This window comes from Mugil cephalus, chromosome 10, assembly GCF_022458985.1.
Source record: "Mugil cephalus isolate CIBA_MC_2020 chromosome 10, CIBA_Mcephalus_1.1, whole genome shotgun sequence".
Lineage (NCBI taxonomy): Eukaryota > Metazoa > Chordata > Actinopteri > Mugiliformes > Mugilidae > Mugil > Mugil cephalus.
The window spans coordinates 7294789-7322777 of NC_061779.1; the positions used below are offsets into that span (position 1 = coordinate 7294789).

General features: G+C 42.4%; 1 protein-coding gene across 6 annotated transcripts; it reads right to left on the minus strand.

Moving 5' to 3' along the window:
* Position 1: 1 nt before the first annotated feature.
* nlrc5 (NLR family, CARD domain containing 5) lies at positions 2–27985 on the minus strand. 6 transcript variants are annotated; one of them, XM_047595446.1, is made up of 56 exons: positions 27851–27985; positions 26793–27136; positions 26067–26117; positions 25464–25556; positions 24744–24929; positions 24486–24640; positions 22960–23091; positions 22352–22664; positions 20998–21379; positions 20748–20910; positions 19918–20048; positions 18592–18826; positions 18257–18498; positions 16314–16397; positions 16135–16218; positions 15745–15828; positions 15542–15631; positions 15321–15371; positions 15212–15241; positions 14989–15072; positions 14612–14695; positions 14429–14518; positions 14208–14288; positions 14001–14084; positions 13180–13263; positions 12884–12973; positions 12516–12563; positions 12383–12412; positions 12191–12274; positions 12019–12102; positions 11425–11514; positions 11234–11293; positions 10758–10841; positions 10562–10645; positions 9827–9916; positions 9596–9661; positions 8365–8448; positions 7953–8036; positions 7715–7801; positions 7535–7591; positions 7229–7276; positions 6999–7082; positions 6806–6889; positions 6521–6604; positions 6145–6219; positions 5952–6035; positions 5776–5859; positions 4964–5062; positions 4782–4865; positions 3507–3590; positions 3243–3326; positions 3068–3151; positions 2907–2984; positions 2265–2348; positions 1992–2075; positions 2–1831 (listed from the first exon to the last, which is right to left on the minus strand). In XM_047595446.1, exons 2-56 carry the CDS (start codon positions 27118–27120, stop codon positions 1750–1752), a joined length of 5769 nt encoding a protein of 1922 aa, XP_047451402.1. In that variant the 5' UTR covers positions 27121–27136; positions 27851–27985; the 3' UTR covers positions 2–1749. The 6 variants fall into 6 exon arrangements, with proteins under 6 accessions (XP_047451402.1, XP_047451401.1, XP_047451406.1 ...); XM_047595445.1 differs by having other exon boundaries at positions 9596–9664; XM_047595450.1 differs by lacking the exon at positions 26067–26117.
* Positions 27986–27989: the final 4 nt, after the last annotated feature.

Consider the following 27989-nt stretch of genomic DNA (forward strand, 5'->3'; position numbering starts at 1 on the left):
ATTGTCTGTATGTGGCTTTATTCCGCAAACATCCATCACTGCTGTCAGAAGAGGCAGCTCAGGATCAGGTAAAAACAAAATGAAATGTGTTACTTCAAACAGGTCTTACTTGGTTTATGCATCATCTTTCGTCTTTAATTTGACAACAGGAATGAAAACAAACAGCTGACAGTGCAAAACTGAAATATAATAAAAAAATAAACTGAAGGCAGCCTTTCAGCATGAAAAAAAAAATAATAAAATAGTTTCAAAACAGCCCAGTTTCTTTGCAAAAATAACAAAGAAACCGAATGTGTGGAAGACAGACACAGAGCAGAAAACAAAAAGAGAGAGCGCCATCAATTATATCATGATATAATTAGCTCTGTAAATATAATTAGCTCTGTAATTATTGGAGTGTGCACCACACTGCATTCAAAAAAATACCTCCAACACTCAGAATCTAGTCACATTTTATATTTTAACTTTATCACACTTAGAATTGCAGCAAAAATAAATAAACATTAAGAAAAATATACGATCTAATCTCTCTTTTTTCTTTTCACGAACAGCAGAAATAAATAAGCAAACTGGATAGAGACCACAACCTAGAAGGATTATTACTGCGAGTTCATGGTTGGTTGTGTTTGTGCTAATGTGGCCTCTAATTAATGTAAACACATTATTGTGCAAAGTGACTCAATTTCACTGAGTTTTTCATTCATTCACGACAGAAACGCTTCCTGAGATAAACCCGGCTTCCGGTCTGACAGCAGGTTCGACATTTTTAAACCACGTGCAGGGTTCCTAATGCATCTCCTATCGGGGCTTTTAGCGTTTCCTTTCATTTGATTTTAGTGGTTTTGATTTAATTACGTGTCATCGGAGCCGCATTCACACTGTTTTTCTGAACTTTTTCCAACTTTTCCACCTTGTCTTGGAGGAGGAGGAGGAAGAGGAGGAGGCAGCTGGAGGGTTTGTACCAGAAGACCACTGTGCACCACCATGTGGTCTGAGGGCTGCTCTGCTGCAGAGACGATTAAAAACAGACTCCCCGGCTGCTGCCCCCGGTGGAAGACGAAATATCCTCATTCAGCATTAACAATTAATTATTTGTTCAGCTCTGCAAAAGGTGCTATTCTTGCACTACGCTTTACTTTAAGGTAGAGCATTTTCTTGTGTACCTTTTTTTGTATTTGGTCAACGTTGTAATATCGATTGCTGTTGTGGAGTCATTTCAAACGGCTCCCTACATCCTCTGCATGTCCTCCACTGAATGAATCACTAAGGGGTTAGCTTGCTAAATTATTATTAGCCTAGTATCAGTGCACACGTTACCTACGCCAGGAACATTTCTTTTCCGTCCTGCCGTGTAACCGTAAGGTCACGTATTAAACCTGAATGCCATCGCTCCAGCTTCATGATCGGTCACAGCCGCCGCGGGCCGCCACAAAGGTCGCCAGTTAATTACATCAGCTCACCGCTGACACAAAACAAGTGCATAGTCGTACGTACAAATAGTTTCAAAAACAAAACGCCTTCTTCTCCTGACAAAAACTGTACTCTTCAGTACAAAGTGAGAAACCTTTAACACTTGGCAAAGAAATGTGGCAAAATGGATGAAAATGAATGCGCCCAGCAGGGGGAGACAAAAAGTTAACGAATTAGTGGCAGAACAGAAGTAATGCTCTGCTGCTGACCGCGATTCACTTCCACAGACGCTGCTGATCGGTGTTACTTCTGTTTCACCGTCCAGAGGGAGTGATCACATTAGGTGGATGCGAAATTCAGCCTCCTGTCGCTCGACATGAGCCTGAGTGCGTCGCTCTGGGACACTTTGTTCTTCCACAGCCTGAAAGCACAGTGGAAGACGATTAAATCGCTTCAGTGTTATATATATATATATATATATATATATATATATATATATATATATATATATATATATAGCAGCAAAGGAGTACGGAGGCAGTGGACGGCGCACGTCCACAGGTTTTGCCTGTGTGGTTTACCTGATGAGCTGCAGAGCGGGACAGGAGCGTAAGGCTCTAACCAGGGCCTCGGCTCCTAAGACACTCACACTGTTGCACTCAAGACTAAAAGAAATAAACATAAAAATAAATTTCGACGTTCTGTAATTAAAGTGATGCTGAATTTAAAAGAACAAAGCTACACGTAAAAATGGCGTCCAGGTGCAGTTGGATTGCAGAAATGAAACTGAGATAGAGGGAACACTCGTGGAGCTTTGGGCTCATGCGTGTTTTTTTTTTTTTTATGGCACTCACTCTATCCGGGTCAGCTTGAGACAGAAAGGCAACACTCTGGAGAGCTCCTGCGCCACTTCATCACCGCAATTATTCCAACTTAGACTAGACAGAGAGAGAAAGAGGGAGGAGAGGAGGGACAGACAGCAGAACGACATTTCTGTTCAAACAACTTCTGAGTTCACATCTGAAACATCCAAGTCAAGAATGACACAGCTACAGTTATTATTATTATTATCTGTTTTCTTTTGTGGTTTTATTAGATAGTTGAGTGGAGTATTAGATGGAATTAGATGGAGTGGGGGACCGAACGTAGAGCTAAAACTAATGCACACTTACATTGAGAACATTTCACATCACAGCAAACCAAACTAAAGTGGAGGTGAACGGCACACGAGGGCCGACAAACACAGAGCAATGTTCCTGCAACAAACAGTTACATTTGAACACACCGCAAACAAGCGAACGACCTGCTGGCACATACGTTCGTCAGGAGGAGTCATGCTCATCAGCTGGTCTACAGTTTATTCATTCGAGATGCTCATGTTACTGTAAAGAATTAAAAGTTCTTGTGGCGTGGGACATCTGACAGGGTTTTAACCACGACCTACACGTGTTCTGCTGCCAGTTCATTGAACGTGTCGTGACTTTTTCTTGTCTTACCTCACATCGTTTACGAGAGGACAGTGGGCCAGACTGGCGGCGACAGCACACAGCTCCGAGGTCCCAACAGAGGTCAGACTGAACGAGAAAGAAACAGTCAGTAAACCGAGTTACCCTCCACGGCTCAGCTGTGATCTCAGAATGACCAGAATGAGTCTTACTGAATCTTTTTGAGGTTCTTCATGTACATTATTGCTCTGGACAGACTGCGCGATCCACTGTCTCCGATACGGTTGTCTGAAATACTAGATGAGGCAAACACAAAGGACATGGAGCAAATGACAGAAGAAAAACACATCAGCAAGTATAAAAGTTTAAAAGGAGCGAGGGCCTTACTCTAACACTGAAAGACGTGTCAGCGACGGAAGAACAAGGGCCATGCTGGCAGCGGTGAGGTCGCCAAGAAGGTTACTGGACAGACTGGAAGTGAGAAGAAATGTTTAAATTTTGTGCTTACATAAATATGAACAAACTACATGGTTATCTTTTTTTTTTTTTCTCCTTGAACTAGATTAAAAGTCTAAACAAATGCCAGTGTGCTGCACTGGTGTTCCAGAAATGCATTTACAGGGATGAGTCACATATAAAAATATTTCTTACTGGAGCTCCTCCAGCCGACTGCAGCTCTTCAACGCGATGAGCAGCTTCTCTCCTGAGTGGTCACTGATGAGATTCTTTGAAAGGCTGTGAAATAAACACACAATAGCAACAATGTTAGTATGTGGAGGCACCTTGTGCAGCACAGCATGGCCAACAGGGCCAGAGTGTCTTTTTTGATCCGACCACTGGGTGCCGCTAATCTGCCTTTTTTATTTATTTATTTATTTTGACAATGAAAATGCAATCTGTGCTTGAGACTCCAGTTCTAGTTCTGTATGAAACATACTGCTTCGGTCCCACTGACTGATTTATTATTATATTATTCTGAATGATATCATTAGGGGAGTGTGAGTAGTGTGTTTTACTGTTACTGTTACATTCAACACTAGAGGGACCTCATTATATTCAGCTTTATGAGAGCAGATAAATCACTATACACAAATCTGCATTCATTTTTGTCTCAGTCTTTGGCTTCTGGTGAAACATTTGATCATTTAAATATCGACTAAAATAAAAATTAAAAATCGGCTTCATGACATCTGGAATGAGCATTCAGGAGTGTGATTTAAACTCAGCCTCACTGACTCTGAATCCATGAAGGACGCTTTAAAGGATAACATTTAAACATGCAATGAACAAGTAACACCACAACAACATCACAAGTCTCAGGAGCCAAGTGACCTTCCCTCCGTGCCGGTCACTTTGACACGTCTGGGAAGGACGGACCTGCTGCCGGCAGGGGGACAGCTGGGCATCATAAAAACAGCAGCGACTGTCCAATAAAATGTCCGGCATGTCTTGAATGTCTTTCACCTCAAGTGTGAGATCTTAAGGTGCAGTTCAATTGAATGATTCATGGAGGGAGAATTCATTTTTTTAAAAGTAAATGAAATAGACCAACTATGGTAACACTTTTCTTGTCAATCACCACATAAGAGTTAAATATATATATATATATATATTTGTTATGCCGCTTTGAAAATACCACATAATCTAACTCTAGCACTAGCAAAGGTTAAGATCTCTTTCTAAAGCTTTATTTAAAACCAATTCTCTGTTTGTCATTAAGTAAAATGTTTATGTCTGGGACTATAGTACCACCGACTCTGTGCATATTCGTATAAAATAAAGTGAGGTAACATGTTGGAACTTTGGGATTAAACTGTGAAGTACAGACTTCACCTCCGACGTAATTCAGCTAAAATTACATTTAATTGGAATACATGGCGCACGGCAGAGCAGGAACCATGACACAAATAGGGTGTAAATCAACACCTGATCTTCTTGAGTTCTTTCCAGACAGGAAGGAGTCCGGTCAGCTGTTCTACGCCCGCGTCAGCCATCCTCCAGCCGTCCAACCTAAGAAAGAACACGATGCCAACCTTTATTAAGGCAGACCCAAATGAGATTAACAACATACGCCGCATACTTTGTGTGTGTGTGTGTGAAAAGCTCACTCTATCTCCTCTATGTGTCCAAGTCCCTCCAGAGCAGCCAGGAGATCCAGAACGCTGCTCTGTCCCGGTTGTCCCATCTCTGTGGTAATCTTATTCAGCCTGAGTCACACACACAGTCAGTTTTACCAGAGAATCAATCAGAACTGTTTCACTGATACCAAACTATCTAACTACATTCAAATTAATGTCAAATTAACGGACCCTTTGAATCTTTATAATGATGGAAATATGATATGCATTTCTACACTATGTAAACAAGGTTTGAGCACGTTGTGTACGATCTGACCTTGTAGCTTGTCAGTTAGCAACAGTTTACGGCTTAGCACTATGAGAGAACAGGGAATGACAAACGATGATGTTCCCCAGGGGAAGGGGGGGGGGATCTAGGATGAGAGCCCTACTAATTTCTGACAGGGTTCTCACAGAACCGATGACATGTCGGTATGGAGGGCTGCGCCAACAGCGGCTGCAATGCGAGCGGCGAAACGGCAGCTCTGGCCGCAGCATCGTAAATAGACGGGATTATTAGAGTGGTGCTGGATACGTGTGAGTGAAGTGCGACCGTAGCTGAACAAGCAAAGACGTCTGCCAGGGATAGTTTCCCTGGCTTAGCTCCATGTAATAAATACATCCCCTGGAGTATGCAGCGTAGAAAGCAGTGTCGAGTTTTACTTCATTAGCCAACAAAACTGCTTGCAAGAGTGGAATCCTCATACACTAATGTGATAATTAGGCCATTAACTTATGCATTCGGTCAGATGCATTAAACTTTTTATAGGAACGGTACAGTAGGGTCCGGCTGTATTTCTTACTTGAGTCTGCGTATAGAGGTCATGTTCCTTAAAGCTTCCAGCAGACACGGCCTCCCCTCCTCATGCAGATGCACACAGTCCAGGCTTGGGGTGCACACACACACACAAACACGCATTAACACACAAGAACGAGCGAATATTTTTAGTGCATTTCTCTGCACAGATGCACGTCTTACCAGAGGTCCTCCAGGCTGACGCATCGCCCCAGCGCCTGGGCGAGCTGAAGCCCTCCGGTCCTGGTCCACACGCAATGGGACAGACTACGGCAGAGAAGTTAAAAGGCGTTTCAGGACTTCGGTGAAGCGGTTAAAAGCATTTGATAAATCCCCCGCATGTATCTTCATCATGTAGTGAATGAGGAAATTTTACTTTAGAGATCGCAGACGGGGAAACAGTGTGGTCAAACTCTGAGTTGCTGCGTCACCGAACTTGTGGCCTGACAGACTAGCAGAGAGAGAACGGACAAGGTTAGTCGCAGGGGGAATAAATAAACACTAAGATGGGAGAACTCATTCCATCGGTTTGAAATGCTAAACAGCTCGGACATGAGAGAAAACTTTTCAGGGCTGGTTAATCAGGCTGAAGTGAGCTGGACCAGCTAAGGGATCAACATTAACACAGTACACTATCCACGCAGACACAGTTAATGATAAGGGTGGAGGAGAGCTGCTGAATAAGACTTTATTACGTGCAATCAGAAGAAGTGGAAGAAAATTCTTTATATGTGATAAAATGCGCCGCTCACTTTAGGTCCTGAATGTTTGCAGACTGCACACAAGCCTGCGTGAAGCTCTCCACCACCGCCGCTACAGGCTCTTTGGCACCAATGCTGCAGGAGACAAGCGACAGAAAATCACAAGATATGATATAAGATAAGTGTGAACGTAGTGAGTATGTCAATAAATAGAGTGTATAGAGACTATATGTTGTGTAAGTGGTGCAGAAGTAGTAAGGATTTCCCGGATTGCTCCTTTAGCTCAGCTAAGTCTGTTTGCACGAGACAAAGTTTTAAATGTGAAAAGGCTCTGACCTGAGAGAAGTGAGGTTTGGCAGTGAAGGTAGAATAGAACAGAGAAACTCGGCTCCCTCTTCGCCCAGATTGTTGTTGGAAAGGCTGCAAAAAAAGTCGACTTGAGCAAAGAGACATAGAAGTGTTGCCTGAACGTAGCAGCACAGTCTTATGTTCACGTAGAGAATACGCAGTAGTAGTAGAGAATACTAACTCCAGCTCTGTTAGTGAAGGACAACTCTGGATGATGCTCCTCAGTGATGCAAGATGGTAACCGTCTAGTGCACAGTCCACGAGACTAGAGGAGAGGACAAGAGACATAAACACCTGCTGTTTGGGTCTTAACAAGAAAAAGAATTTACTAAATTGTTCAAATAATTAATATGTTAATAATAATAGTTAATATGTACATTTATATTTTATAAAATTGGAAAAAAGACATACCCAATTTTCTCTGTGGCCATTGATTGAGCTAAATCTGGATTATCTCCCCTGAAAACACAAATACACTGAAAGTTTAACCATTACTTATTTATTTACATACTCGTACGTACAAAAAAAGAGGAAATGTACCCATCAGCAACTACTGGACATTGTAGACGATACATTTATATATTTTTTCTGTACACTTTTAAACCTAGAATGTGATTTGTTTTAGTTTTTACCAGCAAGGAAGGCAAAGAAGGCAGCATTAAAGGACAAAGAATGTAATAATCTTATACATAAACCAATATATTTCCCACAAATTACCTGGCTGAAGTCGGTTCAGTGGGCTTCAGAGACAGGTTTAACGTGGTCTGATGAACCCTTAAGAAAGAAAAGATAAAGAAACATGGTGAAGATGTTAATTGGGAGATTCTACAGTGAGTGTGAGTCTAACGTTTCCCGACATGTGTGCGTGTTTTTCTTACGTGCATTTCCACATCTCACCTGATAGTCTGAATGTTGCTGCTGTGGCTCAGACAGCGATGAACTAAATGAACCGCTTCCTCAGCTGTAATCCAACTCTCCTCAATACTGATGGGGGGGGAAAGAGCACGGTGTAAATCAGCAGTTAAAAACCTGTTCATTTAGCCCTGGTTGGAAAAGAAGTGCGCTCAGCCATGACTGATACGTCCAAATTTCTTTTTTGTGATGCTTTAAAAGAAAAGCTGAATTATCTCCTCACCTGATGGTGCATCCTCTCCGAGTGCTGTTCAACAGCTTCACAAAGTTTTCAATCCACTCCGACTGCAGCAAATTGTTCTTTAACCTGTGGACCAAGCGTAGCATCATCAGTACTGATGATTCAAAAGATCTCAGTAGTTGGGGCCACCATGGAAAATTAAAACGCTGAATAAAATGAGACACTGTTCATAATTCAGTGTTATGTGAAAACCTTGTTCAAAATGTTAAAGAATTGATATATAATATGTCCATCTTAGTTTTTGCCTTCACAGTTACCCATTGTATTAAATTAAATAACCAAAATCAAACTTTAAAGTTGACTTTTAAGCAAAAACTATTAGTTTAAAACAAATATAAGCCTATTATCAGATCACAACACCTATAAATCTGTCTAAAGAGGGACGAGTACTTACTCCAGTTTGGCCAAAGTGTGACAGCTGGACGTGATTTCTGCTAATCTGACCACATGTTCAGGCTGCAAGCTACTTTCTCTGACGCTGGCAGACAAGAAAAAACAGATGTGCATTTCTCAAAGGTTCTCATTTGCAGAACTGTTCAATGCAACATGCACCAAAACCTTTCGCGTTACCAGAACTCAAACGGGAAAGCAACATGGAAGTAGCACGGGGTGAAGTTAACCACTTCCTGCCTATTTCAGCGGGTCAGTGTCAATAGATCAAAGCTGATATAAACAAACCGGCAGCTGTGATATAATCTGTGTTCAACTATTTATATTAGGTCAAACTGCATTTGTAATGTGCAGAGGTGAAGATCTATACCCAGACACCCAGTAATGTTCTAGTCAGAGGAACTGCGTGTCGTTATGTAGGTCATGATGCTTTTCTCAGTTTCTTGACTGACTGCATGACATTAACCTCCACATTTAGTGGAATGCATTCTTTGCTTGGTCAGAGCTGAGAGAGGAAACTGACTGAGAGAGAGGAAATATGCAGAAGGCCGGCAGATGTTTTCTAAAATGCTGCTCAAACATATCTTTGCTGATGTTAGAGGGACCTTTTAACATCCGCTGTGCACGTTAGTTGTGAGGTCGCGTCTGAGTGTTTTAACCACACAATGTTGTTTTTGTTTGTGCATGATGCAGCACACGAGAAACTGTTAAGCACTACCCCCGTCACTTTCTTCCACTCCAATACTCCATCTCAAGCAATGGCAAATGCAAGTCAGAGGCTTTCTGGTATGTATTGGATGGATCTGGATGGATTTTCTCTGTGTTTTTCTTCATTTTCAAAGTTCAAAGAATATATTTTGGGTTATATATTGATGCGATGAATTTTACTTCGCTCTACGCTTTCATTTCATAGTAAAATGAGACATTAAACAGTATACATTTCAATAAAAAAAGAAAGAAAGAAGTGTTCTCAAACATTGACCCGTAGTGTATAAAGAAACGTTTGATTCCCTTTGCTCCATTTTTTATTTTTTTTTTTTCATTTCTTAATTCAACAAAACATACCATTTACACACAGTTTGCATACGTAGCATATCACTAAGACTTTAGTCATAGTGAGATTTTCAGTTGGTCATAAAAACCCACATATACATCACCGCTCAACACATGAAAGTGTATAGCGGCACAGTGGTAATGTGGTCTATACATTCATAGAAACATATGTGCTCTCTTACCTCAGCGTTTTTTCACCACCTCCGTTCTGACTGAACCAGATGAGGCTCCGCTTCTCTTCCCCCAAACTACTAACACACATTAGAGGTGTAGTTCAAAGATACATGCAGGGAAGAATGACTCATTAACGCCATATATAATCGCCATATATAATATATATATATAAAAAACATTTAATATGCTTTCACTTTTGGTCCTTTGCTCTTTATTTTTTTTACAAAGCACTGACTCACCTGGCTTCTACACCACAGACATTAGCGCAGGTACACAGTGTGGAGGCTACACTCAACAACCCCTGCTGGGTCAGTCGATTGTCACTGAGACTGTGGACGAACAGACAGTAAAGATAAAGACACGTCAACTAAAGTACATACCGCACACACCCATCAGGCATAACATTATGACCACCTTCCCACTATTGTGCAGGTCTCCCTTGTGCCTCCAAAACAGTTGTGACTCATCAGAGAATGGACATGGGCCTTCTGAGGGGGTCCTGTGGTGTCTGGTAACAGGATGTTACTAGTGGGGGGCCTCTGTGGATCATCCCACAGACACTTGATCAGTTTGAGATCTAGTGAATTTGGAGGCCAGGTCAAAACCGTGTGCTCTTCTTCATGTTTTTTGAGCAGTTCCTAAACCCTTTGTGTGTGTGTGTGTGTGTGTGTGTGTGTGTGTGTGTGTGTGTGTGTGTGTCAGCTGCATCCTGCCATCAAGGAGTGTCATCATTATGGGGTGGGGGAGTCTAGTCTGGTCCAGGTGGGTGGTACTTGTCTAAATAACAGTCCAAAAGTTTCCCAGCAGATCATTTTATTGTCACAAGATGATCAACGTTGTTTACGTTTCCTATCAGTGGTTATAATGTTGTGCCTGATCGGTGTGTTATTGCTGTTTGAGATTTATTATAAAATCAAACACAGTATTATTGGTGCATATTGAAAATGTACCGGAAGGGGCAAATATGTCCTTACTTGACATAGCTGCTGATTTTAAGCCTTGGCAGAGAATCCACCAAACGCTTCACTCCTTCATCCCCCAGGTGGTTGCTTGATAAGCTGCGGTCAAAAGAAAGAGGAGCTGAGCATCAGCGCGGACATTTTCGATAAGAAAGCAGTGGAGAATGCACTGGTGCGTGGATGCAGTCATGTGGGAATGTGTTGCTCGTACTCCAGATCAGACAGTCGGGGACCCCGCTGCAGGATCTCAATCAGTCGCTCCACGTCGTCACCGTTCAGGCAAAAATGAGTTAACCTGAGTAGGTAAGAAAATGTGTATCTCATTCTGTGCACAGATGACAAGAACTGATGTTTTCACTTTCAGGTAATAGAGTGCCACGTGTGTGCCATATATTTTCAGTTTGCCGTGTAGCCACCGACTTCTCGATAATAATTGGATCAATGCAATAAAATGAAACCAAAGGAGGAACTTGTGTAGTGAGGATAACGTTAGCAGAAAACTCCACCAAGTTCTCTATTGTAGTGGAGAGACGTTTTTTATGGTTTCTGACTGAGTCACATTGACAGTCAGACAGAAAGTGAAGTTAGAAGACACACCTACTGCGAGAAAATAAATCTCGCAACGTCTCAACGTTTTCTAATAACACACAGTGTGATCAAGAGTTACACCACTAAACGGTCACAGACCTGCAGCTCACTTGTTCTGCTTTCACTTCGTCAAAAGTGATGAAGGATTCACTCTGAGGGCTGAAGGAGAGTTCAAAGCAGAAATTAGCAGCAGTACAGCAGATTCTCAAAGTCAAACAAAAAACATTACAGTAAAATATGTGTTCGCTCTTACTGAGCGCAGTCAAACATAGAAGACGTTAGGACTGTACCTGAGCTCCACTGATGTGACTTGCTTGTTGTCAGTCAAACAACGGACCAGTGTTAGTGCATCTGTTGCAGATGTGATGCTGTGACTCACACTGGGGACAAAAAAATATACAAGCGCTAAATTTCTACAGCATGCTTCGGTGCAACAGAGGAGGCGACTAAACCGAAGACCCCTTTAGGTTATTTTTTCATCCCCAAAAACGAAAACGTGTTTTTAATAACTGGAGACAATGGTATTAGTGTGTGTCTGGTTTGTACTAAAAAGTGAATCATGCATCACAAAGAAGGAAATTAACTTCACAAGATTTTAGTAACACTTTTAGACGGTGCCATCTTCAATACACCGATCAGGCATAACATTATGACCGCCTGGTCTAGGTTTATGCTACACGTCCAAATAACATCCACATGAATGCCAGGTCCAAAAGTTTCCCAGAAAAACATTGAATTATCAGAAGATGATCAGTGTTATTGGCGTAACCTGTCAGTGGTCATAATGTTGTGGTTGATTGGTGTATATTTTCTCAACAGTGATTAAGTTTCACCTCGTACAATAAAATAAAGTGGACATGACTAGTAATGAAGTGATTAGTTACTCAAGTTTCTGCAGGGACAACATCTTCGGCAACACTGTGAGTAGATTCTCGATGGTCTTGTCTTTGAATGAGCTGTGAGACAACCTGAGACATCACACGAGTTAATAAACGTCCACCCGTCCAGCCACAGCACTTAATAATGATTATGGGAACACGCAATGATTAAGCTTACTCTAACTCCAACTGTGAGCGACACTTGACCAATCTTCTACAAACTGTGGTTATGTCTGACGGCAGGAGGCTGCTGTTGTTTATTCTACATTCAAACAAGAGAAGATTAATTTATAAAACTAGTTTGGAGCATTAAAAAAACGTTTCAAATTTGTAATATTTGTTCTATATAAGTTCTCTCAGCTTACTGCACCTGAACGTCTTTTGCACCTTTTCGCTGGTGCTAAGAAAAAGAAGAAATAGCTTATTAGTAGGGAAATCAAAATGTAGACAGTGGGGATTTTTTTTTATTTCATTTTTGGGTTTTTTTTGTTTTGTTTTTTTACCTTTTCTCAGAGCTGAACCTCAGAATCAGCTCGTCTTTGCCTCCATTGCTGTAAAACCAACAGGGCGGCAGCAGATTAACCACATCGAAGTTAACAAGGACACGATGCCAGGCAGGTTATTGATTTATAGAAAAACATTCTATTATTATTATCTATTACAGTCCTGCACTAAATGTCACAGATTCATGAAGGTTAAGGTGTTCAGAATTACATTAAAATAACATTATCACAGTCAGGAGGTGGGATTTAATGCAGGACTCTTATATTACAATGCATTAATGTGTGCATTCATCTTATATAAACAGATATAAATAGGCAATTAACAGCTGGGTGACAGTGATAGAAATCATCATTCAGACAAAGAGTACCTGATGTGGATTTGCGTTAGGTTGTTGTGGGAGCACAAAGCACTGGCCAGCATCACCACTCCTTCCATGTTGATGTTATTGTTACTGGCACTAAAACACACAGACACACAGTCAGAAACAATGAGGCAGGAGAAAGCCAGTTATTCTAGATAGATTCACTTATTCTAGATAATGCCCCAGGGCGGCAAACAGTGTCTTTGTTTGGAACCTGTTCAGCCAGAAAATAGCAGCCATGGAACTCACTAATGAGAGAGGACTCCCCCTCCCCCTTATGAAAGCTTTCCTGTGATTCTTACTTAATTTCCTGGAGGTTTCTAAAATGAGTCAGGACTTCCAACAGCTTCTTCAGACCCTTGTTGCCTAAACAGTTACTGGACAGACTGAAAATAAAGAACGTGAAAGTTACTGTGACAGACACATAAAAAAACAACAATACAATAGTTCAAATTAAATGATAAAAATATGATATTATGATAAAAACCCCATGCTGGGGAAGCTGACAGCAGTGATCCTGGTTCCTGTGCAGCTGTAATGCCCATTGGCCTCAGCCAGACTTAAATGTCACGTCTTCAGCTTCAACAGAACAAGCAAGTACATCCAGACGTGATCACGTTACCGCTGTCGCTCCACAGAGTTTCAGCTCATTTTAGAACTGATTTTAAACTTCTGTTGTTTGTGTTTAATGGCATTAACGGCCTGCGGCCCTGGTTAGAAACCCCCCCCCCCACCTTGGAGGCACAAGGGGTTAAGAAGGTGGTCATAATGTTATGCCTGATTGGTGTACTTCAGAAAATCTATTTATAGGCCTTATGAAGCAACAACTTCGGTTTCTTTCCCCCCTAACTCGTCTTCCTCCAAGTTTTAGATCCATTACATTAGAAAACGGAAGTAAAGTGGTCGTGTGGAGCATCTGTGTTGGCAAATACATCAACTCCAAAGACAGCTGGTCGAGGACAGTGTCCTCGTTAACTGGAGCAAACGTGACAGAAACAGATGTTCCTTGTAGCTCGGCAGAGATAATGCATCTTTTCTTTATGCAGACAAGTCACATGTGTAAATGTGCGTATTTGTTCTTGTGTTTCTGACTGTGTGTGCACATTCATTTTGAGTGTCTTACTCCAGCACTGTGAGACCAGAGGAGGTTCCCAGACTCTTCCACACTCTTTCCATGTCGGCAGGCAGCAGCTTACAGCAGCTGAGACTGGCGGAGGCAACAGTGACATGATTGTCAGTAGACGTATTTGCCGTCTGAATATCTTCTTGATCTCAACACCCTGTTTCATTATTTGTATATCAGACACTGTACCAATAACTAAATACAAACCTAAGTTTTTTAGGTATTTCAGTTGCTGGTTTTCCCGTCTCTCCAGGGAACACTATAGACACCTGGACAGGACTCTGTAGTCTGAAACATAAAGAATGGTTGCATGGTATTAGCGACTCCATGATTAAGATCTCAATAAGGGCTAAAGATGGCTACAGCTATGGCGGGTGTGTGTACGTGTGCATGCAGCGTGCAATGAACGTCACATTACGATTTTATACCTGATATGGAGCTCAGAGGCAGGAGTCCGGTCAGACAGTAGAGTGGTCAGAACCACCACGCTCTCCACTGATGAGCAGCTGTTATTCACACTGAGAAACAGGCGACGTCAACATTAATCGGAAGCTGTAAACCGCTGGATCGTGTATAAATGTGGTAAATGTGGTTCATTCTCTTTCTCTTACGTGATCTGTTCGGAAACATTGAACTTTGGCACAAACTGAGTCAGAGTCCTTAAAGTGTCTTCATCCCACTGGCCTCCTGACAGACTAGGGTGCAAACACATTACAGCTTTAATGGCATTTGGCTGGCACTTCCAGATACAAACCAGACTAACCACAAGCAGCAGCAGAATGCTGACCGTGACTTTCTGGTGACAACGTGTAAAACGTCAGCTCTGGTTAAATCAGCTGACTGAATTTTTTTTTACATGTACACATAAACAGTGTCAGTATTTACCCAAGGACAGAAAATTAAACAATGAGTGCTCAGCTGCCTATGTCTTTTTTCATTCCGTACTGTGCTATTCCACTTTGCTGTGTATGAGGAATTGATTACTCACTCCAGGACAGATAGGGCAGGGCAGCGGGCCAGTGTCTTGGCAAGTTTTTGCATCTCAGACTTGCACCAGTTCTGGTTTAACAAGCTAAAAGGAGCAAAGGCAAAAGATGAAGCTCAAAACTGACGCATTTTTTATTTAACACACGTAAAAAAATTTAACATCAAAAGAAGGAGCAAAGTTCATCAAGGAAACTGGCAAAATATATTTTTTTTTATTGTCTGACCTGATTGTAGGTTTGGGCTTCAATTTATGGCTGAGGAGGGGAATCCACAAACAGGTGTTGTTATGGTGATTTTATTGTTTTATTTGTTTTGTCTAACCATTGAACTCACCTCTTCACATCTGAGTTTTGTGAGAACGTTACTGTCACTTCTTTCATGCCGCTGCAAAGACAAAACAAACGCAGCATTTACTCCTTCATTGTTTAATTGACAAACTTCTACTTTATGAGAGACTCAGATCTGTGACTAAGTACATATTCACTCCTGGCAAACAAGCTTGTGCGAATGGCACATCATGCAAAAACATAGACGATGTGTGAGTGTGGTCATACTCTGCATGAACGTCCTGGATGTTCAAACACGAAGGCATTTTCTCGATGAGGCTGTCCACTGCGTTCAGGGAGGTGTTGTTTCGTCCCAGCCTAAACACAGACGCACACATGAATATGCTGTAAATGTCCACACACACTCATACAAATCTTCTGCAGCCAGTCTTGAGTTAACTTTAATTTAATGACAAAAAAAAAAATCTTACTTTACAGAGACGAGTCGCGGCAATTTGTTAAAAATCTCAGCTATGTGTTGAACTCCTTCATCTTTCAGGTTGTTGTCAGTTAGACTGCAATAAAAGAACAAAACAGCAATTGACTGATGATTGATTAGATTAGGTGTCTGGCTCCAGACATAAAGGAGTTCCTCAGGGGTGTTGTGAAGTATTGTCAAAGCACTGTAGGGTCATCATAGGTTTATGGGGGTTTATCGTTGTTAGTTGTTATAGTTGTCTAATTTTTCTTGGTTTGCCTGTCATGATGTTAGTTAGTCTCTTCTCATGCGTCCAAACAACTGAACACCACAAAATGTACCGTCGGTGGACACTTTCACACCCACTGAAACGAACGCTGAACGGTGACGACAGAAAACGTACTTGATCTCGGTGATGTTCGGGCAGTTCTCTAGTCCAGAGGCCAAACTAGCTGCTCCCGTAGCAGTCACACTGGCACCGCAGAACCTTGAGAAGACAAAGGTGAAATCAGACAGCGACGAGTCAGAGCCGAGTGTTTCTACTTCATTCACTGTTGTGCGAAACAAAAACCTGAAACCTACTCCAGCTTTCTCAGGGTCGGAAACTCAGGTAGGACAGAGGACAACTTCTCTGCAAATTTGTCGCCATACTTGCGGCTGTGAAAACTGAGAAACACACAAACGGTGAAAACATTTAGCAATCAAATCCTATTGCTCTTTGTGAGTGTAATGTCAATACTAATACGCAGCTCCTGAGATGCATCTGCATGATTCCTGATTAATAAGGTTCATCCAAGAATACATCAAAGCATCTTCCAGGTGCCTCTAAACACATTACACTGTAAAAAGTCAGTAAAACTTAAAAACGTTCACCTGCCATAAAAATTAAGACAAGTTTGAACCCATTTATTGTTTCAACTTGAGTCTTTTTAGACTTAGTAGGTTACATGACCCATTAAAGGAAATAAATATGAAATAAATGCACAACTCCTCACTAGTTCAACTAGTAATTTAAAATACATTCTAATCAATTGCCATTTTAAGTTGAGGGCACTAATGTTTTTGTTTCTCCTTAGGTTTCTCATCTTGGCGGCTAATGGCAAATTTTTTTATGTATGTTTTTTAACTTCAGACAGAAATGTATTTCTATATTTAGGCCGTTTAGAGAGATGGACACTGAAATTTGAAATATGAGACGCATTCCTGGTAAACGGGTTCTAAAATCCACCCATCCGTCGCGCTCACGGTGCCGATGTGCCTTCCTCCTCCCCCACCTCCTTTTTTTAACTCAAAGACATAAGCGACAAGAACACTGACCACACAGACAAAACTCACTACAAGTCAAGACAATCGTTCAAAAACGTATTAAATCAGAAACTTCTAGACTATAGAGGTTAAAGACAAGAGACACATTCACATAACTTAATGGAGCTGTGATGTTTTACAGTGTAAACAGGACCTGGCTGACTCACCACCACCACCACCACCACAAAGATCTGCCAAGTTACATGCGAGCCTAACTAATGTGTGGAAGTGCATTCTTATTTGAGGATCAGGTAAATATCCTGTAAAGGAGTAATTCATCAAGCTCCCGTCAACCACGCCGGCCACATGGGCACAGCAGGGAATAAAGAGGTCCCCGTCGCTATGACAGGTGGCCCGTCAGCTGAGGAATGTCAAAGGCAAAGCAGGAGCAGCTCCTTCCGGAGAAGCGTTTACTGCGGTTGTGCAACTGTGTTTCTCTCTCTCCAAGCATGTTCGGTGGCTAAACATGGGTTTTCAAATTCTTAGCAGCTTAGCACAATCAACCTCGACATTCCCACATGTGCTGCAGCAACATCTTAAATCTGCTCCTGTGCATGCGTAACGGATTCGCCTAATGAAGCTGTTTCAAATAATGTGTTTCATTTTAATAAGGTTCATCCAAGAGTACATCAAAGTTTTCATTGTTTTTATTTGAAGTCTTCAAATTTTTCTTTCTGAAGACAAGATTCATTCAATATCTATGTCTATATTTACAATATATATTCAGTATATTGAGTGAATATAGTTCGAGCCTGGTTTTGACCCACTCGTGTGCGCCCTGTTCAAGTTACTGCGTAATGCTGTTAATACAGTCTCTGCACTTGTTGTCACTTGTTTCACATTACAAGCCCTCTAGTGGTGTCCAGTCAGGGGACAAGCACAAGCGAGGGACGAAGCAGAGGGACGCACAAACACATTGACTGAAAGACACGAGTGATGCTTTAAATGAGTAACTGAGAACAAAGAGTTTTGAAAAGCAGGCCTGTGGTTGTGAATTCATGAAATTAAATGAGGAGTAAAGCACATTAGGCCTTAGAAGTACAACACAGCTCTGTCTTTTCTTAGGAGATGGGTTATATTTGTTTGTGTTGACCATCCTCCCGTGACAGGAGAGGGAGCAGCTTTCAATTGAGTACAGTTTTTTTATTTTTTTATTTGTGAAAATACAATTTTTGTGCTGCTTTCATGCACTACTTGTGAGAATGTTTTAATCCACTCACCTGAGGCAATGGACGTGCTGACATCTGGATAACACATCTAAACAATCCAGCTCCATTGAACATGCTCCAAAGTCCAAAGTGACGCCAATGTCCCCGGCTGAGTTAACGACAAAAGCCAAAGCATCGATATCACTGGGCGATAGCCAGATGTTCCGCAGCTCCAGGGTGGGTCTCGCACCCACAACCTGTCTGGCCAGTTGCTGGTCTTGGCTCTCTTGGACACTGTGGCAGAGCTGCAAGATCTGGGGAAAAGGTTGAAAGGGAAGATCAGTGAGGAAAAGACAAAAAATAAAGTTCAAATTAACAGATTTCTTTTTCTTTTTTTTTCATTTCACCTTTGGTCCAGTCAGATTGTTGCTGTTACACAAGGTTTTAAGCAACTTCAGAACAAGGGCTTGTCGCTGCTGGACCCAAGATTTGATTCCCTTGACTCCCCCAAACGCCTTGGATAATTGAACCAGGGCTGAAGTGCAGTGGGAGGAAGCCAGGCCACACACATACAGGTACAGGGAGTCAGTGAAGACTGTCTTCTGGTCTGTTCTGGTTGTCCATCGTGTTTTCAGGCTGAATCTGAAGAAACGGTGAGGCAAAGTTAACATTTTGGACCAGGGATGCTGTGGTGTAATGTCTTTTAACCAGGCCTCCGGGCACTTTGAGTGTAAGAGTGTAACTGCAACTTTTCCACAGTGGTTTTATAAAGGGGATAAAGTAGGATGTGTGTTAAAGTAGGATCTGTGAATGCAGCAGCTGTCCCATGATAGGGTATTGAGTACGGGTGAGGCATTTTCCACAGAAGTTAAGTTAAACACAACACTACTTGTGTTTAAGATGCAAAAGCAAAAACTCTCACACAGCAACATTTTGTGTGTTTGTCCTGATTGCTGTTTGATTGCCGCTGATTAATAATTACACTCTACAGTACGACAACAATTCTGCATCACGCTACAGCCACCCAACAGACCAGCAACTGGAGTATTGATCTGTGACTAAAGCCAAAGAGGAGGAGCTTAACTTCCACACCAGTTTGGTCAGGATGAGGGTGGTTATTTCAGGGCAAAAGTGTGACTGACGGTGATACTCAAGGAGAGTCAGAGGAGGCGGGCTCCGAAAGGTTGCTATTCTGATTGTAAAGGGGCTGAGCTTAGCACCTGTGGGCTCTGGCCCAGTTTAACGGCTGCCTTCGTAACACCCTCCGACAGTTAACAGTCACGTTAAAACATTTTACACCATGCTAATCAGAGATTAAAGTTAAGATTTCCAATCAGGGATCAGTCTTTTAGTATTCCTGTCATGTGAATGCAACCTTTATCAAGAAAAATATAAGGCAGAATAAATCAGATGAGGAGTCTCCTCCTCAGCCTCAGTGGAAGCCTCCATCTGCAGATCCCCCGAGCCTTCACCACTGTGGTGACTGGACTCCCCACTTTGTGCCTACTTCAGTGTCTTTCTGGCTACCTTTTAAGGCTAAGGTCAAACATATCTCATTCTGTAGTGTGCTCAACTTCCACAGCTCGTGTTGCCCCCCTGGCCAGGTTATTTTAGTATAGGGGGTTCCTATATATGGCCGGATTCTGTTACACTCATTTGTAGCTCATTTGTCATTATGCTGATGAAATGTGGGAATTTTTTCTGGTGCGAGCTCAAAGTCTGATCGACCCTACCTCTTCTTGAGATGAGCGTCGCTGACGTCATTAGTAGTCATAATTATCAGTGCAGCCAAAAACTCCTGCACTGTAAGATGAATGAAGCAGTAGGCGTTGACAACAGCTCCATCCAAGCGTCTGACCTCCACCTAAGAGGGGAAAAAGGATGTATATTAATATTCAGGAGGCCACAGGCACACCAAGGGGTTTACAGTCGTGCCTGTCGCAATGTGAATCAAACTGTGAGACTGAGTTGAGGTTAATGGCTGTTATTGACAGAAAAAGGTGTAAAATGTGTATTTTTGAACAGAAACGAAAGTAAACGTTTTCCTTCCTCTTTTATTTGCCATTCATATGAAGATGGCGGGTTGTCCCCTCATCTGTTTAACCATTACTAATTTGCTTCAGCTTTGCATCAGGAAACAAAACTTTCCACCTTCCTGTAGCTCTAACAGGTTATAAGCCTTTTACAACCAAACCAGGGGAAGGCTTACAGAGTAAAGGAAGTACATGTTCAGTTCTGGCCAACGCAAACCTGTTTGACAAGGGATACTCATGTAGATAAGAGAAAATAATAATAATAAAAGAAAAAAAATAAAATAATAATAATATAATAAAAAAGAAGGTTGGCTCTACTGTGTGGAAAACATTTACACCATGACCACACAGGAATTAGCCATGGTTGTTCGTGCTACAAGGGAGTGCAGATAATCTTACCACGAAATCTCACCACAGTAATGATTTAAACCTTAATCTTTCCACCTAGGTTTGGATCTTTACTCCCGATACTGGACGACAATCAAAAACTAACACAGCAGAGAAGATTAATACGAGAGACCACGTCTGACCTGTGAGAAGAACCCTGCCCTCAGTGAAAACTTCAAAACATCTGGCGGGATGTCTTCTTCCACGAAGAGGATCTTGCTTTCCTCTAAACCTCTCCAAGCCAGCCGACTCAGCTCGCACAGCTCAGACCCATACTGACTCAGAGTATCCAGTGTGGTTACAGAGCTGCAACGAGACAGAGAACAAGACAACATGATTTAACTGCACTGACGCGCTGTACATACGGAAGACAGATGTACTCCGAGTCTTTACCTCTGAGGAGGTATTGAGGCCTGTGGTCTGGCACCTGATCCTCCCTGGCTAGAGTCACGGCTAACAAAAGCACCAAGCATGGTGAGGTAGACCTGGGTGATGGTGGTGGGGACTTGGGTGGAAGCCAGTGGCGCTCTGCCATTTTCCCCTTTTGTTACCACGCTTTCAGGCCTTCCTCTTTCGCCACCCGGTTCCTGTCTTTGTGCACGGCCCCCTCCGTCCGTCTTTGGTCTTTCTGCATCTGTGCCTTCCACCAATAAATGCTCCAGACAGATGCAGCAGATGTTGCAGAGGGCGGGGATGGAAGACATGGCAAGGAGGTGTCGACTGGACAGGAGGAGATCGGCCGCCCACGCTCCAAGATCTCGGTGTGCTGAGGGATCTTTGTGGTTGAGACATATATCAGTGTAAGGCAGCAGAAAATCAGCATGTTCAGACACATTCAGCTGTTTTTAATGGTTTTCCCTGATTAGACGGATTCGCGGCAGCTCGGGCATGTTCAAACTACACTACGGGATTTCTTCTGCATCAAGTTTCCAACAGGAGGAAATTGTGTTACGGGGTGTGAACCCAAATTATTCGTTTCCAAACTAGCCTCAACTTCACGCTGGCAATGCATTCCAAAAACGCATTTACAGAAAATATTATTACTATGACATCTAAAAAAAAAAAAAAAAAAAAACGGTGTAAGTGTGGGTTAACTCTTGACTAGACAGCACAGTGCAAATTGCAAGGAGATAGCTTTGCTATAGGCTTTAATAAATGCTCAGTCAGAATGTATTGCCACTCTAAACCCCTAGTGGCCATCCAGAGGCAGTGCAAGAGAGTTTGGGTGGTGCATGAACTTCACAACTGAAGGAGAAGCAGTGGACTGAAGGCATAGTGACGCCTGCAGATAGTCACTACCAGATAGTTTGTATGTTAAATGCACCAGGCTGTTACTGATTGTTACTAATGCTTACTTTTGCATTTTTTATGTTCGTTTTCATAAACTCTGTTGGCTTTATTTTGCACAGCAGCCAGGCCTCTAAACAGAAAATGAAAGAGCAGAGGATTAGCTAGATTAGAATATTAGATAGCATATTAGGAGGTCACTGACTGGAGTTTTTTTTTACTTCATAACTCCATAGATAGCCTTGTGAACTTCTTCCTGTTTAGTTAATTATCTTTAGATAAAGCAAACTTTTACAATGTACTCTGGTTTGTACAAACCAGATCCTACACTTTTCATACTTTCAAAAGGTTCATGCGGGCACAAAACAGTTTTCTCTTGGTAAATGGTAAATCGCAGTTTCACCATGAGTAATATGAATCTTTACATAGCGAGCAGTCAAATAAAATATTGAATTTTCACCTTTCACGCCAAAGAAGTTGTCCACATATTCCTTGATGTCATACTGGTCCCATCCCAGCAGCTGCCCCACTTTATCCGACACACCGCCCAAATCAACGGCGTCACGCGGACGGCACGTGACCAGCACGGTGCTTCCTGGGAGGATCCGGCGATTTAACAGCGCTGAGATGAGCTCCGCCACAGGCATAGGGGTTTTTGGGTCCAACGGTCCTGTCATTTCTTGCCTGCTGAGTTTGCCGTGAAACTCGTCGTATCCGTCCAGGACCCAGCAGCTTTGCTCTGGATTGGAAAGGAGGTAGTCCACGATGGCTCGCTACCCAAACACGAGAACCAAACATGAGGGCAAAAAAAATGAAGTCTTTCACCTCGTTTGTGTACATTTTAAGGTGTACACTATATAGGTAAACCACACTTTAAAACATTTAAGAAAAAGTTTATATATTTTCATCTCTCAGAAACAGCTTAGTGAACAAAAGCCTGTCTGACCGCCGGATCACCTGAACTGAGGGCTGTATCAGCACAGATATAAGAACATTGCTGTCATATTTGTTCACATCAGAAAACTTCTGCTTTATGAAGCTATTGTTTTGCTATTGCCACCTGCGTACCTTTGCATTGTCGCCTCCTTTTGGAGGGAGGTAGTGTTGGAACAGCAGCTCCGATAGGGAGAGGGGACGGGACAAGAGGTTGAGCTGGCGAAACTCAAGCAGGACAAACAGGTAGGATGAAGGGACGGGGCCCTGGATGATGAGAGGAGACGGATGAGGACAGTCGGATTAAAGGTACAGGTAACATGTGAAAAGGCTTCAAAAGGAAGAAGAGCAAATTCTACTCAGTAGCATGGTTTGAAGACTACAATCCCTGTTCTATGTAGAGGGAAATTAGATCCATCATGGTATATCAAAAAACATACAACAAGGAAGAAAACTTGTTTCTTGAAGACGTTTCATCCAAGCACAGAAACTTCTCCAAGAAACTCTAGTTTAATGTACTTTTTCACACCAACAGGCATGAACAAAAACTTCAACTGAATAATTATGAGTTTAAAAGAGTGTACAGTCTTTAGGATCCACTATACACCAATCAGCCACAACATTAAAACCACTCATATGATTAGCAATGAATACCATTGACCAACAATGACACTCCTTGATGGCAGCAGCCACCACCAGCAGGATGCAGCCTGACACGGACACACAACAACTCACAAAAACATGAAGGACAGCAGAAGGTGTTGACCTGGCCTCCAAATTCACTATATACCAAACTGATCAAGCATCTGTGGGATCATCTATAGAGGCCCCTCCCCTCAACACATAGGACCCAAAGACCCCCCCTCCCCATGAACAGCATTGTGTTGCCAGGTACCACAGAACACCCTCAGAAGACACATTTCCATTCTCTGATCAATCACAACTGTTTGGAGGCACAAGGAAGACCTACACCAGTGCTGCCCAGTTCCTGTCCTCAGGGGCCACTGCCCTGCATGTTTTTGACGTTCATTCAAATGATCAGCTCGTCATCAAGCTCTGCTGTGGCCTGATAAGGAGCCATTCATTTGAATCAGGTGTGTTGGAGGAGGGAAACATTAAAAACATGCAGGGCAGCACTGACTGACACAATGTTAGGAAGGTGGTCATAAGGTTATGCCTGATTGACGCGTTTCCACAATCTGCACATGAGCCTATATAACAAAACAGATGTGCTGTGTGTAAGTTTATCGATCAAAAGCAGGTTAGTTCCTTGTGGCGAGAGTCACCACTCTCTTCACCCAGACGTTCTCATCTTCGTCTTTTTAATTTCATTTATCAAAACAATGCCCTTATTTTGAAAGAATCCCTGTCTTCTGGTTGTATGCCAAGATCCTTCTGATTGTTATTTGCTCTTTCCTACTTGTGACTGCGTGCTCCATGATGATAGTTCCCGCCCCTCCCTTTTCCCTCCCACATGTTTAGTCCCTGCCTTTCTCTTCGTCAATTCGTCTGTGCATTGTAGCCTACGCCGTACGCAGGAGTTTCTGTTCGTTTTAGTTAAAATACGCCCCTATTCTGCTGCATTTCACTAGCCTGCCTTTGCCCCTTTTCTGCAGTTTTATTGAAGCACAGAAAGACTGAATGAAGAAATATGAACCCACCAGTCCATTTGCCCACTGCTGTCCCAGACAAGACATGAGAAGAGTCTTTCCTGATCCAGCCTGGCCGACCAGAGCCGTCACTTTTCCAGCACATCCCTGGAGGAAGGTCTCCAAAGTCAGCCTCGACTCCAAACACCCAAAATCCCCATCAGGTTCTGCGTTTATTTAAAAAAAAGAAAAAAAGAAAAGTGTTTAGTTTATTATCAATGATTTGAGAAATGTTGAGGTACAGTAAACAGAAGAGGAAGTCACACGCACCCGGTGTCCTGCTTCCTCTGTCTGCGGAGCCAGGGGTTTGGTCTGGTCTGTCCCTGCCTCTGTTTGCGGTTCTCAGGCTGACCCACACATTCTCCAGCTGGACTTCCTTCACCAAGCGTTCTGTCAGTCGCTTCCACCTCCTCTGCAGTAAACTCGTCGCTGCAGTAATGTACTGCTCCCAGTGATCTGGGCCAGGATACATTCATCACTTAGATAAGCTGGTTTGAATGCAAGCTCATATAGGCACTAGACCAGAGTTAGAACTGGTAATGTAATACTCAGTAAAATAAACATAGAAGGGATGCCTGGTTTAGTGCCATAATAAATATTGGGTGATAATATTTCACTCTTTTCTCTGTCACTTTTCGCTGCTTTGCATCTCAGGGTTGTGTCTTAGTGTCGGTCCTCATTATTAATACTGCTTTATTCCAGAAATCAGTGACAGTATATTGAAGTGTATTGATGCAATCGAAAGCTGCCCTAAAATAAAAAGAAATGTTGCAGCATGTCATATGAGAACCAGATACAGTAACTGGTATGGATCCAAGTCATTCCGATGATAGTTCCTGTGATATATGGGATTTTATGTGCTTTTATACGGGCTTTTCTCTTATTAAATCATCAGACATCAATCAGGGAATGGTCATTTTACAGGTTGGTACATGCCAGTGTAGCTAGCTATAATGTAGCAAGGTGAAAAGTGTCGCGTGCAAGCTCTACCGAGTCTGGGCCGTTTGACGGGGTGCTGATCTGAAAGTGGAGATGAAGGGACGTGATCCGTTACGTCGGGGCCGGAATTTTCACCACAAACATCTACAGTGCAGAAAAACAAAAGCAAAACATGAATGCACATACACAGAGACACTAGCAAATATCAAGCCAGGTTTAATTCTATAAAGAGCCCTGCAATCATTTTTAGGTATTTTGTAACTACTTTTTTTGGGGCTTGACTTTCAGTTTGAAAATCATCATAAATCAGAGAAAAGCCAGGGGCTTCCCGAAGTAATAGACACAGGATGTTTGCAAATATATTGTCGTGCAATCTGGGTGCTGCTTTCATTTTCACTTAGGCCGTTGCAGCACAAGAGGGATGGTCTAAAACTAAAATGGTACCTCGTGGCCTATCATGTACGACAACGAACAGTGAAAAAAAAAACAAAAAAATAAAATCAAAAAACGAGCACCAGTAGACAGTTTATTGTATGTGTTAAAATATGCCATTACAGCCAGGCACCAAACCAAGACAAATCACAAACACACAGCATAAATTTTGCAAATTTATACTCTTCACACTTAGAGACAGAGACAAACGATAAGATCTACCTGTGTTTCTCAGAGACACGGCCTCTGTGCCAGGGGGCGGAGCACGATCGGCTGAGCGGGGCAAAAGAAAGTGTTAGCCAAGCAGGAAGCGCAATGATAGTTAGAACTGAGTGAAGGTATTTCTCTTGAGCTGTCATGTTGAGAAGTTAAAATTAATACGAGTACACCCAGCAATTTATTTGTATGCAATAAGCCACCTATTCTTAAGTGCTGCGCAGGCATTAAAGCACAGAAAGTGAGCCACTTGTGGAAAACACAATTTTTACACAGTTTTTTCCACTCGAATGAGTAAGCAAGCACAACTTAAAAACAGACAAAATAAACCTTTTTTTCTGTTCAAAGAGGTCTAAATGACGCCTGTTCACATGTGTGAATGCAGCTTCGGTGAGATAATGATGCTGCACCCTTCGCTGTGGGGTATTTTCTCTGGCTACACCACAATCAGTGCTGCAGTAGGAGAAGTCACATGTGCCCAGAAAGAAAGGCATTTTAAGCCCTGCGAGGTTTTACTATATTTTACGTCTGCCTCTTTCACCTGAACTTCAACATGTGTACAGGATGAGACTCAAACACAATGTATATGTAAGAAAGTAAGCACAAATTTTATTTATTTCTTGTTGTGCATGAGTGGCCGAGGATGCTCTCACGTAGCAAATTCCGAACAAACCTTTTAGTTCGAGGACAAGGACGACTCGTCAGCTTTTTAGAGCAACTTTTCATACTCACTGATGACTCGTCCAGCCACTGACATGAGCCTCGAGTCCAGGTGCATGGGGATGTTCTCGCACATTAAACACACGCTCTGAAGAAAGCTGCAGCACTCTGCAGCGCTGGCCATCTTGAAGTACTCCAGCATAGCTTCGATGCAGTCTTTCAGCACAGGAGGGCCAGGGGAGGACGGCTGGTTTTGCCCCCCAGCTGTACCGGGCATCATTCGGTACAACTGCATTATAACTGAGGGTGGCTGTTTGGCAAGGATGTGGAACAGTTCTTTGGATTCCTGAGCCAGGACGTAATTCACATTTTCGTCATCTGGTTTAACCTCCTCATCCATGATCAGACGCCATCAGCTAATACAAAAAAAACCCCAAAAAACCCAAGAACATGTGTATAAATCTCTCACAGTCCCACACTTTAAAAACAGCTTCAACTGAAGCAAATGCAGCAGCATAGACAAGTGGTACGCGTTTCAATAATAGTATAATTACAAAAGTATAATCACACGAGAATCAGCAATTTGCTTAATGGAGAAGGGGAAAAGGGGGGAGATTGCAACTTGTTTGAAGTTTATTCACTAAAAGCAAGATGCACCTGGAGAAAAGCTTTACTACTATATAAAAACCTAAAACGTTTCCAACTCAGTCTGGTTGGCTTCGGTATGGTTCCATTGGTTTTCTTACAGGTTTCTACTCTATTTTTAACCAGAAGCAACACATCCGAAGGACGCTTGACGCGCGGTGGAAATATTATTTAGTGGAAGTGGGTTGACGCAGCACTTATACTTCACAGTCTTAGTTCTGCGTCACCATCAAGGCGTTAAGATGCTAATGTAAACGGACTGTTCGAAGCATATAACCATACACGACGTGATGAAAATGCGTCTTTGTCTCCATGGCTCCTAAAATAGCCTCAAACACAAAGGTTACGTGAGGTGACGCGTCTGGTTAATCTCTCCGCGTGTTTCATTCGAGGCGTCCCACCACACTGGGCACCAGGACGCGTGGACTGCAGCTTCGGTCCTTCCAGAACTACTCTAAAAGCGTAGAAAAACAAAATAGACTCACCAGCAATTCTTGTCCTAGACTGCAACTCACTGCAGCCAGCTCTATTATTGCAAAACGAAACTAATGTGAGGGCACATAGTTTTGGTTTCGTTTTCGCGGACCGACCAAGCTAACACCCTGTGGCGTTTGCCAAACTAAC